General features: G+C 36.8%; 1 protein-coding gene across 2 annotated transcripts; it reads right to left on the bottom strand.

Annotated features, from left to right (window-relative positions):
* Window positions 1–7,284: 7,284 nt before the first annotated feature.
* LOC112506741 (dynamin-like protein ARC5) lies at window positions 7,285–14,506 on the bottom strand. 2 transcript variants are annotated; one of them, XM_025110984.1, is made up of 18 exons: window positions 14,143–14,506; window positions 13,166–13,330; window positions 12,936–13,058; window positions 12,287–12,508; window positions 11,856–11,989; window positions 11,680–11,772; window positions 10,409–10,472; window positions 10,256–10,304; window positions 10,045–10,127; window positions 9,599–9,756; window positions 9,434–9,494; window positions 9,305–9,367; window positions 9,073–9,173; window positions 8,938–8,998; window positions 8,797–8,860; window positions 8,203–8,375; window positions 7,927–8,091; window positions 7,285–7,513 (listed from the first exon to the last, which is right to left on the bottom strand). In XM_025110984.1, the coding sequence occupies exons 1-18, from the start codon at window positions 14,476–14,478 to the stop codon at window positions 7,439–7,441; spliced, it is 2,190 nt and encodes a 729-aa protein (XP_024966752.1). In that variant the 5' UTR covers window positions 14,479–14,506; the 3' UTR covers window positions 7,285–7,438. The 2 variants fall into 2 exon arrangements, with proteins under 2 accessions (XP_024966752.1, XP_024966754.1); XM_025110986.1 differs by having other exon boundaries at window positions 8,941–8,998.
* Window positions 14,507–14,950: the final 444 nt, after the last annotated feature.

Raw genomic sequence — 14,950 nt, 5'->3', positions numbered from 1 at the left:
AACTGTTTTGAGGTCTCTCTCAAATTTCGGTTCATCCCAGTCGTCTCTAAGATTGCGTTTGGTTTGCAGGATTTGGATTTCATGGAGGGACGTAGAATTCTTTATTGGTTTGTAGGATTTGTAATGAATTTGAAATCCAATTCTTTATAAATCATGTTTAGTTTGTAAGATATGGATTGGGATTTAAAAACGAAGCCCAATCTTCCCAATTCGATGAGTTTGTCGAAAACTGATTTCATCCCAGATTCTGAAATGGAGTTTGCACGTAGTCGGATTTTCGTTTTCCGTTGTTAACATTGTCAAACTGGCGGTTGAGGAGGATCTCCAACGCCGTCTTGTTGGGATCGAAGTTGGCCCAGTAAGCTACCGATTCAATCCAACTTACTTCGATACAATCTTCTTTTCTCAAACCCAATTCCGGGAAGTTTTTGTTCATCAAAGCCACCAATCTATCGGAATCACCCAAGATGGAGAGAGAGAGAGAGAGAGAGAGAGAGAGAGATTTAGCGGTAGAGAAAGGAGAAGGGCGGCATCATCAATAAGGGAGGAGGGCAGCGGTGGAGACGACGGAGGAGGGGAGCACCGGTGAGGAGAGCACAGAGAGAAGCACCGGCGAGGATGGGAGCACAGACGTCGTTTTTGTTCAATTTTTTGAAATCCCACAGGATTTCGATTTGAAATACCAACCCCTTCCAAAGGATTTCCAAATCCATCGGTCATGGGATTTCAAAAGAATCCTTGGATTTCAAATCCTGACAATCCTGCAAACCATCGATATATTTCTCGAAACAAACGAAAAGGAAACACCGGATTGGAATAGATTTCAAATCCAAATCCCTCCAAATTCCATTCCATTCCTTCAAACCAAACAACCCCTAAGCGTATTTGAACCAAGTAGAGCTTACTCCTAAAACCATCCAATAAGCTTGAGTTTACTATGCATCCGGATGTTTAATTTGCTTTTATTTTTCTTTCTAATCATGTTATTGAGAACAACTTATTCAACAATAACAGTCACTGTGGTTTGCATTTTACTTTGAAAGGGGGTTTTTAGCACTAACTCCGTTAGAAAGAGCCCACTGAATGATAAGTGTTTTAGTTTTTTTTAACCGTTTTCGCTCATTTTTCTTTTAAAAAAATTAGCATATCTCTAACGACAGTTTGACTAACAGAGTTAGTGTTGAGGATGTAAACTAACGACATTCTGATTAACAGAGTTAGTGTTAACTATTAAGGATCTAAACTAACGACATTTGACTAACGAAGCAATGTTTAGAGACGTTTTCAAAGTAAAATGCAAACCTCAACGACGATTATTTGTACTTGTCGAAGTTTAGGAGCTTTTAAATTTCCACCTGACAAGCATGATTCTTGAAAGATTGGATAAAGCACTAATAAAGGTGCTATAATTAGGGCTGTAAACGAACCGAACGTTCAGCGAACCGTTCGTGAACCGTTCGGCGGGAAGTTCGTTTATGTTCGTTTATTTAATAAATGAACGAACATGAACAATTTTTTTTGTTCGTTTAGTTAAACGAACGAACATGAACAAGAGTCTCTTTCGTTCATTTATGTTCGTGAACGTTCGTTCATTTACCGTTCGTTTACGTTCGTTCATTTATCGTTCGTTTACGTTCGTTCATTTATCGTTCGTTTACGTTCGTTTATGTTCGTTTATATATTAAATTTAATATACAATCTTTTATTTAATTACTTAGAATTCAAATAATATTTATTTATGTTCGTTTAGCCCGTTCGTTTATGTTCGTTTAGGCCGTTCGTTTATGTTCGTTCGTTTACGTTTGTTTAGCATGTTAACGAACGAACATAAACGAACACGAACACACATTATTTCTAAACGAACGAACACGAACACAAAGATTTTCGTTCGTTTACCGTTCGTGTTACATTCGTTCATGTTTACGAACGAACATAAACGAACACGAACACACATTATTTCTAAACGAACGAACACGAACACAAAGATTTTCGTTCGTTTACCGTTCGTGTTCGTTCGTTTGTTCGGTTAAGTTAAACGAACGAACATGAACAAGCCTCCGTTCGTGTTCGTTCGGTTCGTTTACAGCCATAGCTATAATCACTCAAATTTTGTTAATCAATTGAATTTCTCAAGCTTCCATGGCTACCTAGTTGGTTTAGATTCCATTGGTTGAAAGTCTAGCATGGAAAACAAGTTAATAATCAAGTTATTGACTAAAAAGCTAGCTGATAAATTATTCATGTTTGATAATAACTAGCTTATAAGCTATATAATAATGTAAAATGACTTACAAGGCTAGATTGTTCGTGTAACACCCGTAATTTTCTGAGAACGACCTAAAAAACGGTCGGGAGAAGGGCTGAAAAAACGGTTAGGAGGACAGCTGGGAAAACGGTCAAGAACGACCGAAAAAAGGGCGAACGGTCGGGAATACAATCAAGGGAACGGTCAAAAAACGGTCAGAAACCCAGGCAACTTTTCGTGCGACTTTAGCAGTGCAAAAAGCGGCATTAAGGCCTGTCAACTCTAAAAAGGGTCGATTTTGGGGTTTTCTTCCTCGTTTCTACACCTCAACACTTCACCTTCACCATTTTCTCTCTACTTAAAGTATTTTGGAGATCTAAGTCCGATTTTTGGATCTTGGGAAGCATTTGTTGGTGATTTCAAGTGTGTTTATTGAAGGCAACTTTCTATCATTTCATCCTAAAAAAGTATGATTTTGGTCATTCTTGTACCTCAACCTTTTTCCTTCTTTGTTATGACTTGTTGGAGCTTAGGGTGGACCTATTAAGAGTTGAGCGGGGTTCCATGCACCTGCTCAATCGATTTGCGCAAGAGAAAAAAATAAGTCGTTAAAGTGGTGCACCCGCTTAAATCTAAATCTGCCATTAAATAGTTGAAAACCAAAATTATACCAGCAATCTGGTAGTTAGCAAGATGGTTGTCATAATGTTGTAAAGGCGCCTCGCCTTCAAGAGGTCTCGGGTCCAAGGCTCACATATATTAGCTGTTTATTTTTGTATCTTTTAAATGTTGTTCTTAGGAAGCTTTTAAAAATAGAAGGGTGTTTTGAAATATTTTGAAATTAAAGGGACTAAACTGAAATTTTTAATAAAATTTATCAAAATAATGAGTTTTTGTTCCCTTTTTTGCCCTTCAATCACGAGCCACCAAGAATCATCCATCCTCTCATTTGATTCGTATTTTCCAAGCATATTATCTGTTATAATTTATATATTTGTGTGAAATTGTTTTAATTTCATTATTGATTTGTTTAGGGGTTGTTTACCTAAATGCTTACTCGGTAATTGCTTACTGTTAGAAACCAATATTATAATTTATTTTTTGGATAAGATTGTAGTATATCAAAATGGTATCGTATGCAACAATATATATGGTAAGCGTTTACCCGGGTAAGAGTCGTTACCCTCACTTACGGTAAGACTCTCTATCCTTATCATTGCTCTTATCAGATAAGGTTCTTGGGCCTTGTCAAGTTCGTCCGGTGAGGAAAATTGCTCGGTAAGCACCTACCGGGTAAGCGTTTAGTAAACGGCTCCTTAATCACCTTAAACTCTAGGTTTGCTCTAAATTGATTTTATTTCATTATATATTTGTCCTGATATCTATATTTGCTTAAATCCAATTTGCACTAGGGGGCTGTTTACCAAATGCTTACTCGGGTAAGTGAACGCCAAGCCACGTTACCTTACCGGACGAATATGGTAAGGACCAAGAATCTTACTTGGTAAGAGCGACACAAGGACCAAGAGTCTTACCCGACAAGTGAAGGTGACGACTCTTACCATGGTAAGCGCTTACCGGGTAAATTGTTGCATATGATACTGTTTTTGTGGACTAAAATCTTACCTGGTAAGTAAATGATAGTGTTAAATTTTACCGTTAAGTGTTTACCGTGTAAGTGTTTGATAAACGACCCCTACATCTATAAATCTGTGTAGTCATTTTTCAATTGCTCAAACTCTAGTGTTATTTTGATTTGATTACTTAATTTTAAATTGTAAAATATCAAATTTAATACTAGAATTCTTAGATGCATCAAAAAACAAAATTGGAAACCTAGAAAAAAAGGACGAATTAGAAACCTACAAAAAAAAAGTGAACTGTAAAGATAATCAAATTTAAATTGAGAAAATTTACGAAATCAACCAAAAAACCGAAAGTCTTCGAAACGGTGGAACTCGACTAAACACATGTCAGACGTAAGACATAGTCTTGCGTCTTGCTCAAAAGGTCGATTTTATTTGGAAAATGTGTTTTATTTACCAAATTGACACAATTGACTTTCTCAACTCAAACCGCGTTGACTTTTCTCAGGGGTGAAACCACAACATTACAAGTTCGGTTCATCTTAAAGGTGCACCTGCTTAGGAAAAATCTGAGTCCGCCACAGGAGCTTGCGAGTCGATATTTGGAGCTCTTCAAGTGGAGTTTGAGGATTGGAAGCTCCACATAAGGATTTAGCTTGGGTCTTTCAAGTTTGAAGAGGTAAGTCTTTTTAAGTATTTTGAGATCTATGTTTAGGGGTTTTGTTGGATTTGAAGTTTGTGTCAGCGTGTGGTATCTTTTGGTTTGGTTGACGGCTTTGAAAAGATTTATTTGACGCCCTTAAGTTATAAATCATGGGATTTGTGACTATTTGATGAGTTTGGGATTTCTACCAGTAATGGTCAATCATTTGCCCCTTTTTGGGTAACTTGCACATATTTTGGTACAGATGTTTGGGAATACGTATTTTGAAGTATTTGGTAATTTTAGATGTAAAACCCATGAATTTATGACTTTTGTCGATTTAGAAACCATTTAAAATGTCGTGATTAATACTTTTGAGTCATTCATTGTCTACCGGGACAAATAATGCTTAAACATTGAGGTAACGCGTCGATAGTTGATTGATATGGACCTTTGTTGAAGTGGTTTTATTAGCTGTGGATTTTGATTAAGTGAGCCTCGATTAATTGAGTTTGGGAATTTGGACAACTTTGACTCTCCAACAATTATAGTTGAATATTAAAGTGCATATGTTGCATAATTATTAGGGTTTTTGCCCAACTTCTGGTTGTTTGTTGTAACTTTGGCCTAGCGGTACCGTAGCCCTTGGCATTCTAGGAGGTCAGTGGTTCAAACCTCACCATAGGTGAGATGGGTGTGTGAGTTTATTTGTTGCATTTGCCGTATATAAATATTATATACTTCAAAAAAAACTTGGACATTTTATAAATATGTCTTCATAACTACTTGAAAATATATGTCATTTCGGAATTATTTAATCTTCTAAGTTTAAATCATGAAATAGTGATTTTATTGTTGTGAATCCATGTACATATTAATTGTTCTGATCAAAAGAGAAATTGTGATCTTCTCTTCTTGAAATCACTGGTTTGAATCAAGTGAAGAGTTTTGAGGTTCTCATCTTTAAACCTCTGATTATGTCAAGCAAGAAGTTTTGATGTTCTCGTCTTGAAGCCATTGGGTTCGGTTAAATGATGAGTTTTGATGTTCTCACTTGGACCCTGGGTTTAAATCAAGTGAGGAGTTTGAATGTTCTCATCTTGAAACCATGGATGGTAAACACTAAGGGTGTTTGAGGATCTCGAGGTAAAACTCAACAACGTTGAGAAGTGGCTTACTTTGTGTTCTGCCATATCCAATAACGGGCTTCCCCTGTCATAAAAAAAAAATGTTATTTGGTATTTTGAAAAAGATGTATATTGGAAAGATGTAGTTTTAAAATGTAGACGTTCTTTCAATTGTGAAAAAGTGTCATTTTAAAACATTCGTTCAGTTTTACCGTTTTCTTATTGGCAAAATAAAATGTTTGAATTCATTAGCTTTTAAGCCTAACACTTTTTATTGTCGACGTGTACACCAGGTTGAGAAGAGTTGCATGCTAGTTAGAGGCTCTTGAAGGACTTAACTCTTTGGGATGTATCCCGCATCGTTTTGGAGACAGCGACTCTACTTGTCTTAAAGACACGTCTTTATCCTAAACACTGTGAAGGGTTTGGTTTGTAGTCTATTGATGTTAATCCTTAAATTGTCTTTTTTTGGTACTTGTTCCTTAGAAAATAATTTATAATTCAATTGATGTATCATGAAAATTTTAAATTAGTCGTTTTTTCCAGATCTAGGGTGTTACAGTTCGGTCATTTATGTAAATTATAAGGGGGATAACTGAAAAAAAATCTCACTGAGGAGTGGGGGGGAGGGGTCTCGGAAGGTAAGATTTGAGCAGCCGTTGAAAGTCTATCGCTATTTACACTATTTTACCGAAGACCACATAAAATGGAAATGATGCAAGGGAATGATTGACCTCTTGGTTAACTTGTCAATTGAGAAAAGACTGGAATGAAACTGGCAATGCTCTCCTCGGTCTTCATCCATCCTGTCTTAGGCTTACGGCAAACGGAGAGGTTTAGCCTACTGAACGGGGAATCATTCTTGAGAAGTGAATTCATCATATTCTTATATGTTTTTGAAGTATATAATATTTAACATATGACAACTCACACGCACTCGTCACTTTTGGTGAGTCTTGAATCAGTGACCTACAAAAAGGTTGGGTGTTTGACTCTTGGTTTAAAAATGCGCGCATAATGCGCTCTGATGTGTGATGCGCGGGAGGAAACGCATCAGATGGGCTGATGCGTTGCGATTCCATGATGCACTCGCATCACACGATGCATGCATCACCTATGCATCAGCGCATCCTGTATGTTCCATATTTGGGCTCCCTTCTTCAGTTTTTAGTTGGGCTTTTTAGTTGATTAAAATAGAACGTGAGATTGAATGGTGACCTAATAGAAGAAGCCGACAGCCACTGATAGAAGAAGCAGAAGTCGCACTCGCATATCAATCAATGAGGGAGATGAACCCGTGTTGGGGTTTGGTTTGATGATGCTGATCTTGGGGAGTATTAGTTTAGGGATTGGGGACTATTAGACGTTTACTTGTGTTCTTCATGGTAGTAGTTTGTGTGTTCTGTTATTCCGATTCACGAACTTTTTAAGATTCTAATGCCATTTTTTGAACTACTTTATGTTATAAATAAAGTATTTTGATAGGTAAGTACTTTTAAGGTAGAAATTGATATGTGGAATTAATTTATAAATATTTTTTGAATACCGGGTGCATCACGTGCGTGATGCGAGCGCATCAACATCACGCATCGGCTTCCGGGACCCTTACCGTCTCGAACCGCATCGCGCTTTTTAAAACCAAGGTTTGACCAATGACCTTATGATTGGATGGCTTGTGAAAAATGTAACAACAAACTCATTTTTCAAATGAATATTCAAGTATGCATCAGATCAGATCCTTCATGCTACTCTTCTAAGTTTATACACAGATACTTGAAGCAAAAGAAAATATGAGGGATTTTACCAGAATTTGGGAGCTCAAATGATGAACAACAAGTCATGGTCCTGGCATGACTTGATGCAAACTAAGTTGCTCATGGATCTTTCTAAACTTGTCTTTCAGCCTCTGTATCTGCAAATATGCCAACATTCAATCAATTATCTTCAAACCTGATAAATAAAGATTATATATATATATATATAGGTATGGAGAGAGAGAGTCGGGTTCAAACAAGAACAGTACCTATTTAAGAGAATAAGAACACGGTCGAATCACATGTAATTTTACACTAACATCACATACAAAATCACATGTGATTCATGCGCCTTTGCCCCGCGACTTGAAAATGCGGCCAAAGTCGCCCGCGCACCTTTGTTTGACTGCTAATGTAAAATCACATGTGATTTTGCATGTGATATGGCCGTTTCCGTATTCTCTTAAATAGTTAGCATTCTCGTTTGATCCTCCCTCTCTCTTTCTCTCTCTCTCTCTCTCTCTCTCTATATATATATATATATATATATATTCATGATTTTTATAGATACCCGTTTCATCTCAATTTCAGTTTCTCGCTTCTGCTGCCCCAGTGAATGTCGCAGATTAGTAATGTCAAAAACATTATCTAAATCATCCTCGAATGCAGATTCTAGATCCTCTCGAAGGAGCGCAGGCAATTTGTCAACAACCGGCATTAAGAAAAAGCAATTGAACTGCAAAGAAACACTCATGATTATGAGAAATTGTTCGGTTTGGTTATAAATGAATGTTAATGCTTCCATTGGAGTATAATAAGAAGAGCAATATAACATGTAAACAGTTACCTTTAATTCGGCAGACGCCAAGAAATATTCTCTGATGCCATGAAATATTTGTTGTACCAATGCATAAACAATACGCTCAGATGAGGGGGCAAGTCTCCTGTTCCAGAGTGTGCTATCTAAAAGATCAGCCAATCTTGTTTCTGTCGTCTGCACACTTGTGCTTGAGTCCGTACCTGAGACCAAACCGTAAGGTACTACATCTGTCCTAGAGTTTTGTTTTGTTCGTTTTTACCATTCTTCATTTGTGGATCCTGTATGTCTTCGTTTATCATCATATCTATTACTACTAAAGGGGACAAAAAAACCAAACGAGCCCGATATATCCCATCCAGAGGTAGGGTCCCTCCACCCGTTGCCGAGGGTGAGGTGGGGGAACGGATGTACGCAGACCTCGCCCTCTACCAAAAGATATAGTGCGACTGTTTCAACTAAATGGGACCCACTACCGTAACTCTATTTCTTCTCATACTGTTGAGCAAGACCCACAAATTGAAAATGTAAAAATGAAAAATAGAGATTGGGCCTTAATACTCTGCTCATCTATGGCTGCTAAACCGAATGAAGACTATTAGAACTATAGGGATATATTATTACCACCATTAACAGGCTGTTCTGCTCCACCAAAAGAATCCAAGAATTGGCGTAGTCCAGCTCGGTTCTGCGAAAATATTAAAACTTGAGAAGATAAGAAGGAAGCAACAAGTTGAAATGGGGTCGGGCGTTTCTCTCTACGACAACCTTATTGTGAAGGGACCAGGTCACATAACGGGTGGTGCTTAATAAATCCTCCATACATCTGTAAATGAGTTGCAAGAAATTAAAGGCGGCCATGAATTGAAGAAGATGAACTAATTTCCGTGGTTTCTTTACTTTTCATGGCACGATCTTTCGGTCGATTCAGCGAAGTTGTTGAAGGCAGAAGACACACGCCTCAGGAAAACTTCATGGCCGCTTAGGAATTCACCCTCTTTCTGTTGCAATCATTTAAGGGGTAGAATGTGACTTATGTTTGGAAGGAAGAATTATAAATGTGTCAACCTCTAGAAGATCTTTAAGTGCATAAGAATAACAAGTATCATAACATAATCAACAGAGCCCCTACCTGAAGAAGATACACGGAGATGGGAAGTAATCTCTTCAGAATGTGGAGAAGCCGACTGCCCAACTGTACCCATAAAGAGAAACTTGGTAAAACATAAAGATCTAATGAGGACAACACAGGAACCAGTACCTGATGAAGAAAAGGCTCAAATGTATCACGAGCTTTCGCAACAGCAATGACACATGCAGTCCTAGAGTTTCAAAAGACGGAAGAAAGGAATTGCAGAAATATTGGAATTGTAAGCTAATGGATGACATGAACGGTTTATGAAGGTAGAAAATGAATGGGAGGGACCTAGAGTAGTTTGTTCCATCATGAATATCTTCCACGCCACATGCATTTACAATTTCTTCTCGTGTAATTGGAGGGCATTTGATCCCTCCAACAACAAACCGAAATTCAGCCATGGCACGATGATATTGAGCACCTCCATATAGACGCATACCTGCATTCTGGCCATATGGGAACAGAGTGTCATATGTCATGCAAGTCCTAGTAAGAAGTGCTGTGAAATACGAACAGGGAAGTTATTTGTTGACTGGAATTGCTTCCTTATAACTTTCAAGACAATGATCAATCATGCTTTATCTTTCATAATCAATCAATTTGAAATACAAAGATCAAATCAATAAATTTTTAACAAGCAACTTAAAGGATCAAACTGGGTCAACACAAGATGATCAGCCACATTGACTAGTTATGGTAAAAAAAGATATGGAAAATAGATTTTCAAAGCTTACAGGTATTAGCTTGAGTGGGAACTGAGAGCCGTCAATACCGATTAATGCCCCTCCATTAACCCTCTCATCTTGTAGTGTTTCCCCTACAACCATTGGAAAAAACAGAGCAAAGAAGTAGGATGTAAACTGAAAGTCTAAAAACGCTATTTAGAATGTTTATGGATTAAGGAGATAAATTGTTGGAAAGTTTAGCAAGATCAAGATTATTTACCAAATTTATCTGGAGGTGCAACAACTGTTCCTTTCAATAGCAGTGATAACTGGGAAATGGATTAAGTTTAAAGATCAAACATTAAGGAGAGAAAGAAAAATGACCTGATATCTGGAACATTTAAGAAAAGTAAGAAGTTCCTAGTGATTAAACCTTAGTCACGAAAAGATCATGAAAAACTCTTCCTTTCTCCTTTAGTTTGACTTCATCTAAAGTGCTAGAAAAATGGCGAAAGCAAGGAAGTAGATCGTTAGGTAATAATAATAATAATATATATATATATATATAGAGAGAGAGAGAGAGAGGGAGAAGGAGAGAAAGGATCATGCGAGAAGTTAAACATTTTGCAAGAAGGCGAGAAGTTTCAATGTCATATATGAATATGACTACACTCCTTTTAGTGTGCTTAATCATACATGACTAAGCGTCTACGGGTTGTCAATGCAACATGTGTTTAATCATATATGATTAAGCATGTGTATCATGCGCGTAATCATATATGATATTGAAATTTCTCACCTTCTCGCAAAATGTTGAGCTTCTCGTTTGAACCTGCCCCTATATATATATATATATATATATATATATAGGGTTGGGTTCACGTGAGACCAGCCTGTTTTCGTGAGACCCGTGAGACCACATTTTTACACGTAAACTTCACAGCAAAAACACTGTGAAGGTTTAAAAAAAGTCGAACCTTCACAGCAAAAACATTGTGAAGGTTTTAAAAAGTCACCTTCACAGCATTTTGCTGTGAAGTTTCAAGTGTAAAATGCTGGTCTCACGGGTCTCACGAAAACAGGCTGGTCTCACATGATCCCAAGTCTCTATATATATATATATATATATATAGATGAGTGATAAAATGAAAACCGCCCTCATTTGTGTAAACCATGCAAACCACCTTCATCTGTCGATTTCATTGTTTAATCTTATGAAATTTTTTCATGAAATTGTTTAATCTTGTGAAATTGTTTCATATAATACTTTTTTTGATGAAGTTGTTTCATATATGGTTGTGAAATTGTTTCATATAATACTTAATGAAACTGTTTCATGTATTTTTCTAAAATTAATGAAACTGTTTCATGTATTTCTTTAAAATTAAAATAATGAAAATGATAATATCTATGATTAACACCCTCCACAATAAAAATGATTAATCAACCTCTCATAATTACAAAAAAATGAACAAAATGAAAAATTATGATTGGTTAAATGTGGTTTGCACGGTTTGTACAAATTAAGTGGTTCGCATTTGATCGCTCCCCTATATATATATATATATATATGAAACACAGATTACAATCCAGAGGAAGACATAGACTTGTAAGACAGGCTAGAAGCACCTCTTTGCTACACTATAAACCTCGGTTTTCTCAGCATATAATTCCCAAATAGCTAAAAAGGCCAAAACTGCAAACCTGAGTTCCTGATTTATGTCATTTAGCATTCGTGTTGTACTACGATGCTCCTTCTCAAGAAGAGGAATGATCAAGGGAACGCTATCCATATACCTAGAACAACATAGAGCTCAAACTTTCAATTACGAAGATAAAGTAGATGAAACTGGTTCTAGCCTATAATAACGACCCTGTACCTTTTCTGCAGCAATTCTTCCAAGAATAACTTAAGGCTGCTCACTCCTATTCTGCTTCTTTCTTGATTTGATAGTGACCGACCAAGCTTCTCCTCTAAAGATGTCACATCTTCCATCTCTCTTAGAGAAATAGCCTAGAATAATGGAGAATATGGGTACACTTAATTGTCCATTTCTCACTACTTCACAGTTCACCTTTACAATTGGTCAAAAGGCAAAGATATATGTTGTCCATATGCCCATTGCTATGACCCAAACTATCTGATTAAATAAATCCTTAAGAGTGTACGTCAATGTCAAACTGAACAGATCAGGCAATCCATGACATTCATCTTGATGTTACTTACAGTATGTAATTGTGCATGCGTTCATGAATGCCACCTTGATAAGAAGATACATGATAAATTATGAGCATGCATCTAAAGTAATACCTGTTTAAACTCATCATTGGATCTGTAAACTGATTCATGTCCTAAACCAACTCGTCCAGAAGGTACAGATGTGAAAAAGGGCGAATCACCAAGCATGAAGCCGTCAAGTACAGATGCTGGTGGAGAAAGGAAAACTTCGACATCTGAAGCACGTGCAAACTGAGGTATTTTTGTATCAAGCTTGGTTGAGACAACAACAGTCCTGGAAAGTTCAGGATCAATCTGCAAGTGAATCATGGAAACCCTTAGCCTTTGCAACAAACTGATGACATCCCTTTTGAAATATAAAGCAAAAATAATATAATGTAGTTTTCAAGTTCAAATTAGCTTGTGTGGTTCACATCGACTCCCAATCCCATTCAACTGAAACAAAGACGATGATTTCAGAATATAGAACTGAGAATGATATGAGAACTCTCAAACTTCCATTACCATTCTAACATCTTTACTTCCACCACCATATGGTGGTACTTACAAGCATAAAGTGTTTTGTGCACTTGATAAGTTTAGAAAGGTGCGCCTTATTTTGGAACACTTGAAGTATAGAGAAAAATACAATGTTTCTCATGTTCCATCCATACCAACTTGCTCAAATAAAATGTTGAGATTTAGAGTAAATTGCAGAATCTGGTACTACAGAAGAACATACTTGCATTACTACCCTTCGAGTAGTCGCATTGCTCCAATCATTGCAGTCTTCAAGGCATAGTACAATGAACTCCTTATGCTGCATCTTTGCACGCACTAGGGACTCAACAGCACGAGATTGAGCCTGCCAATTACGTTTCAAGATATTTGACTGTCAACAATTCAATCTTTAAAGGCAAATGAGAAGGTACTAAATCTCATACGTATATTATTTCATTATGAATAAACAACCTGTAAAGCTCGATTTTTCCGTCCAGGAGCAGGAGCAATGAGCCCAGGAGTGTCTATAATGGTAAGATTTGGACAGTATTTGTATTCCACTCTAACAATTATCTCTTTGGAAGAAAATTGATAGGTTTCACGCTCCAGTCTCATGTTTTCAGCTTCGATGTATTCCTATATAATGTCAAGAAAAAGTCACAATGTCAAGCATAACAGGTATCAGTTGCATTGTCCGATCTCTTGTATCTATAGATGCTAACATGCAGTAATGAATTTATCAATGCATTTTGACATGTAAATGGAGAATTTGGTGTTCTTGTAAATGCTGAAAAACATTATTAAGCATGAATCAAGTCCATTTTTCAAACAAGAATATTCAACTGAATGCATACTAGTTTCTTTGCTTGCTAGGCATTTAAATGAGATTAAACTTGTGATACAGAGACATGTGCTAGATTTGGGTATCAAAATATAACAAGGAATGTTTCTTCATACAAGCACATGTTATTTCTTGGCAAAGTAGATAAGGTCATCAGCGAATTCTTCTTGGTTATTTTCAGTTGGGTGCCTCAATTTACCCATCACATGCTAATCAATAGCTTCATTTCGTCTAATTTTAATCAAATTAACCAACTTAAATAGCCAACTTGTAACAAGAGAACAATTGAAGAAGAATTCAACGGAGAGATTATCAATCATCACAACGTGATTTATGTAAGGTAATTTGATTAATGCAACTGAAAAGGACATGAAAATTCAGTGATCAGTTTTCAATTATATACTACTTCAGAAATGGATAAATAACAATCGCTTCCTCCAGATTTTTCACTCTTGATAATAAGTTACCACGGATCTCCCTCTCAAATTAAATCAAACAAGGAAACACACTTACGAACAACACGTTCAGTTCGGGTAACATAAGAAACATCAAAAGAAGATATTAAGGAAATGCTACTACGTCCATACAAAACGGATTCGGTATTTACCTGAACTTCTTGGAGTGATTTCTCCTCAGGAACACAAGAATCAGAGTCAGATATAAGGTGACAGAGAGGAGAATCACATTCAGGATTGAACTTCATGTGGAGAGTAATAGGACGACGAGTCTTTGTCCCACCGCCAACGTGGTTGAATTGGAATCCCATTAGGGCTTCCACAAGGGCGCTCTTACCGTCGGTTTGATGTCCGACCACTAGCACCGCCGGTGCATCGAAGGGCGTCTCGAACTCCTGTGCTAGTCCGTGCAGCTCGTTGTAGGCCTCGTATAACCTTGAATGGCTTTCCCATTCGCCGCCGTGCTCCACCTGCTTGGGCATTGCCATTTGAGAGGGAGACTGTAGGTGGAGGTGGAGCCTCTCTGTGTGTAGTTGTTTTTGACTTATTTTAAAGTATTTAATTGGAGTGTGTGGCGACCAAAATTGATTATATCTTCCATTTTCTTTTCCCTCTATTTCTCCTTTGTCTTCTTTTAAAAAGGAGTAAACTTCACTTTTGATCCCTAATGTTTATAAAGTTTAACAGATATAGTCCTTAAACTTTAAAAACTCAGATTTAGTCTCATATTTATTATTTTACAATGGTTTTGGTCCATCTTCCTAACGTTTGTTAAAATATTTCGTTAAATCCAATTAAATGAAGGGTATTTTAACCATTTTAACGTTGAACTTTTTACCTTTTTGTCTTTTTATGTTTTGTGTTTTTCTTTATTTATTATATTTAATAATATATATATATATATATATATATGCATACAGTTTGTCCATTGTCCCGAACATGAGATCTTCACTATAGTTT

The sequence above is a fragment of the Cynara cardunculus genome (genome assembly GCF_001531365.2).
Source record: "Cynara cardunculus var. scolymus isolate 2C chromosome LG 2, CcrdV1, whole genome shotgun sequence".
Lineage (NCBI taxonomy): Eukaryota > Viridiplantae > Streptophyta > Magnoliopsida > Asterales > Asteraceae > Cynara > Cynara cardunculus.
This window is presented reverse-complemented; position numbering and strand designations above follow the sequence as displayed.

What these genes read in the sequence shown, in the direction of transcription:
- LOC112506741 (XM_025110984.1), bottom strand. Translation starts at nt 14,478, where the DNA reads ATGGCAATGCCCAAGCAGGTGGAGCACGGCGGCGAATGGGAAAGCCAT. An exon ending in GAAGAATTGCTGCAGAAAAG is followed by an intron (nt 11,773 to 11,855) that starts GTACAGGGTCGT and finishes ATGTTGTTCTAG; the next exon opens with GTATATGGATAGCGTTCCCT. An exon ending in ATGATCTTTTCGTGACTAAG is followed by an intron (nt 10,305 to 10,408) that starts GTTTAATCACTA and finishes TCCATTTCCCAG; the next exon opens with TTATCACTGCTATTGAAAGG.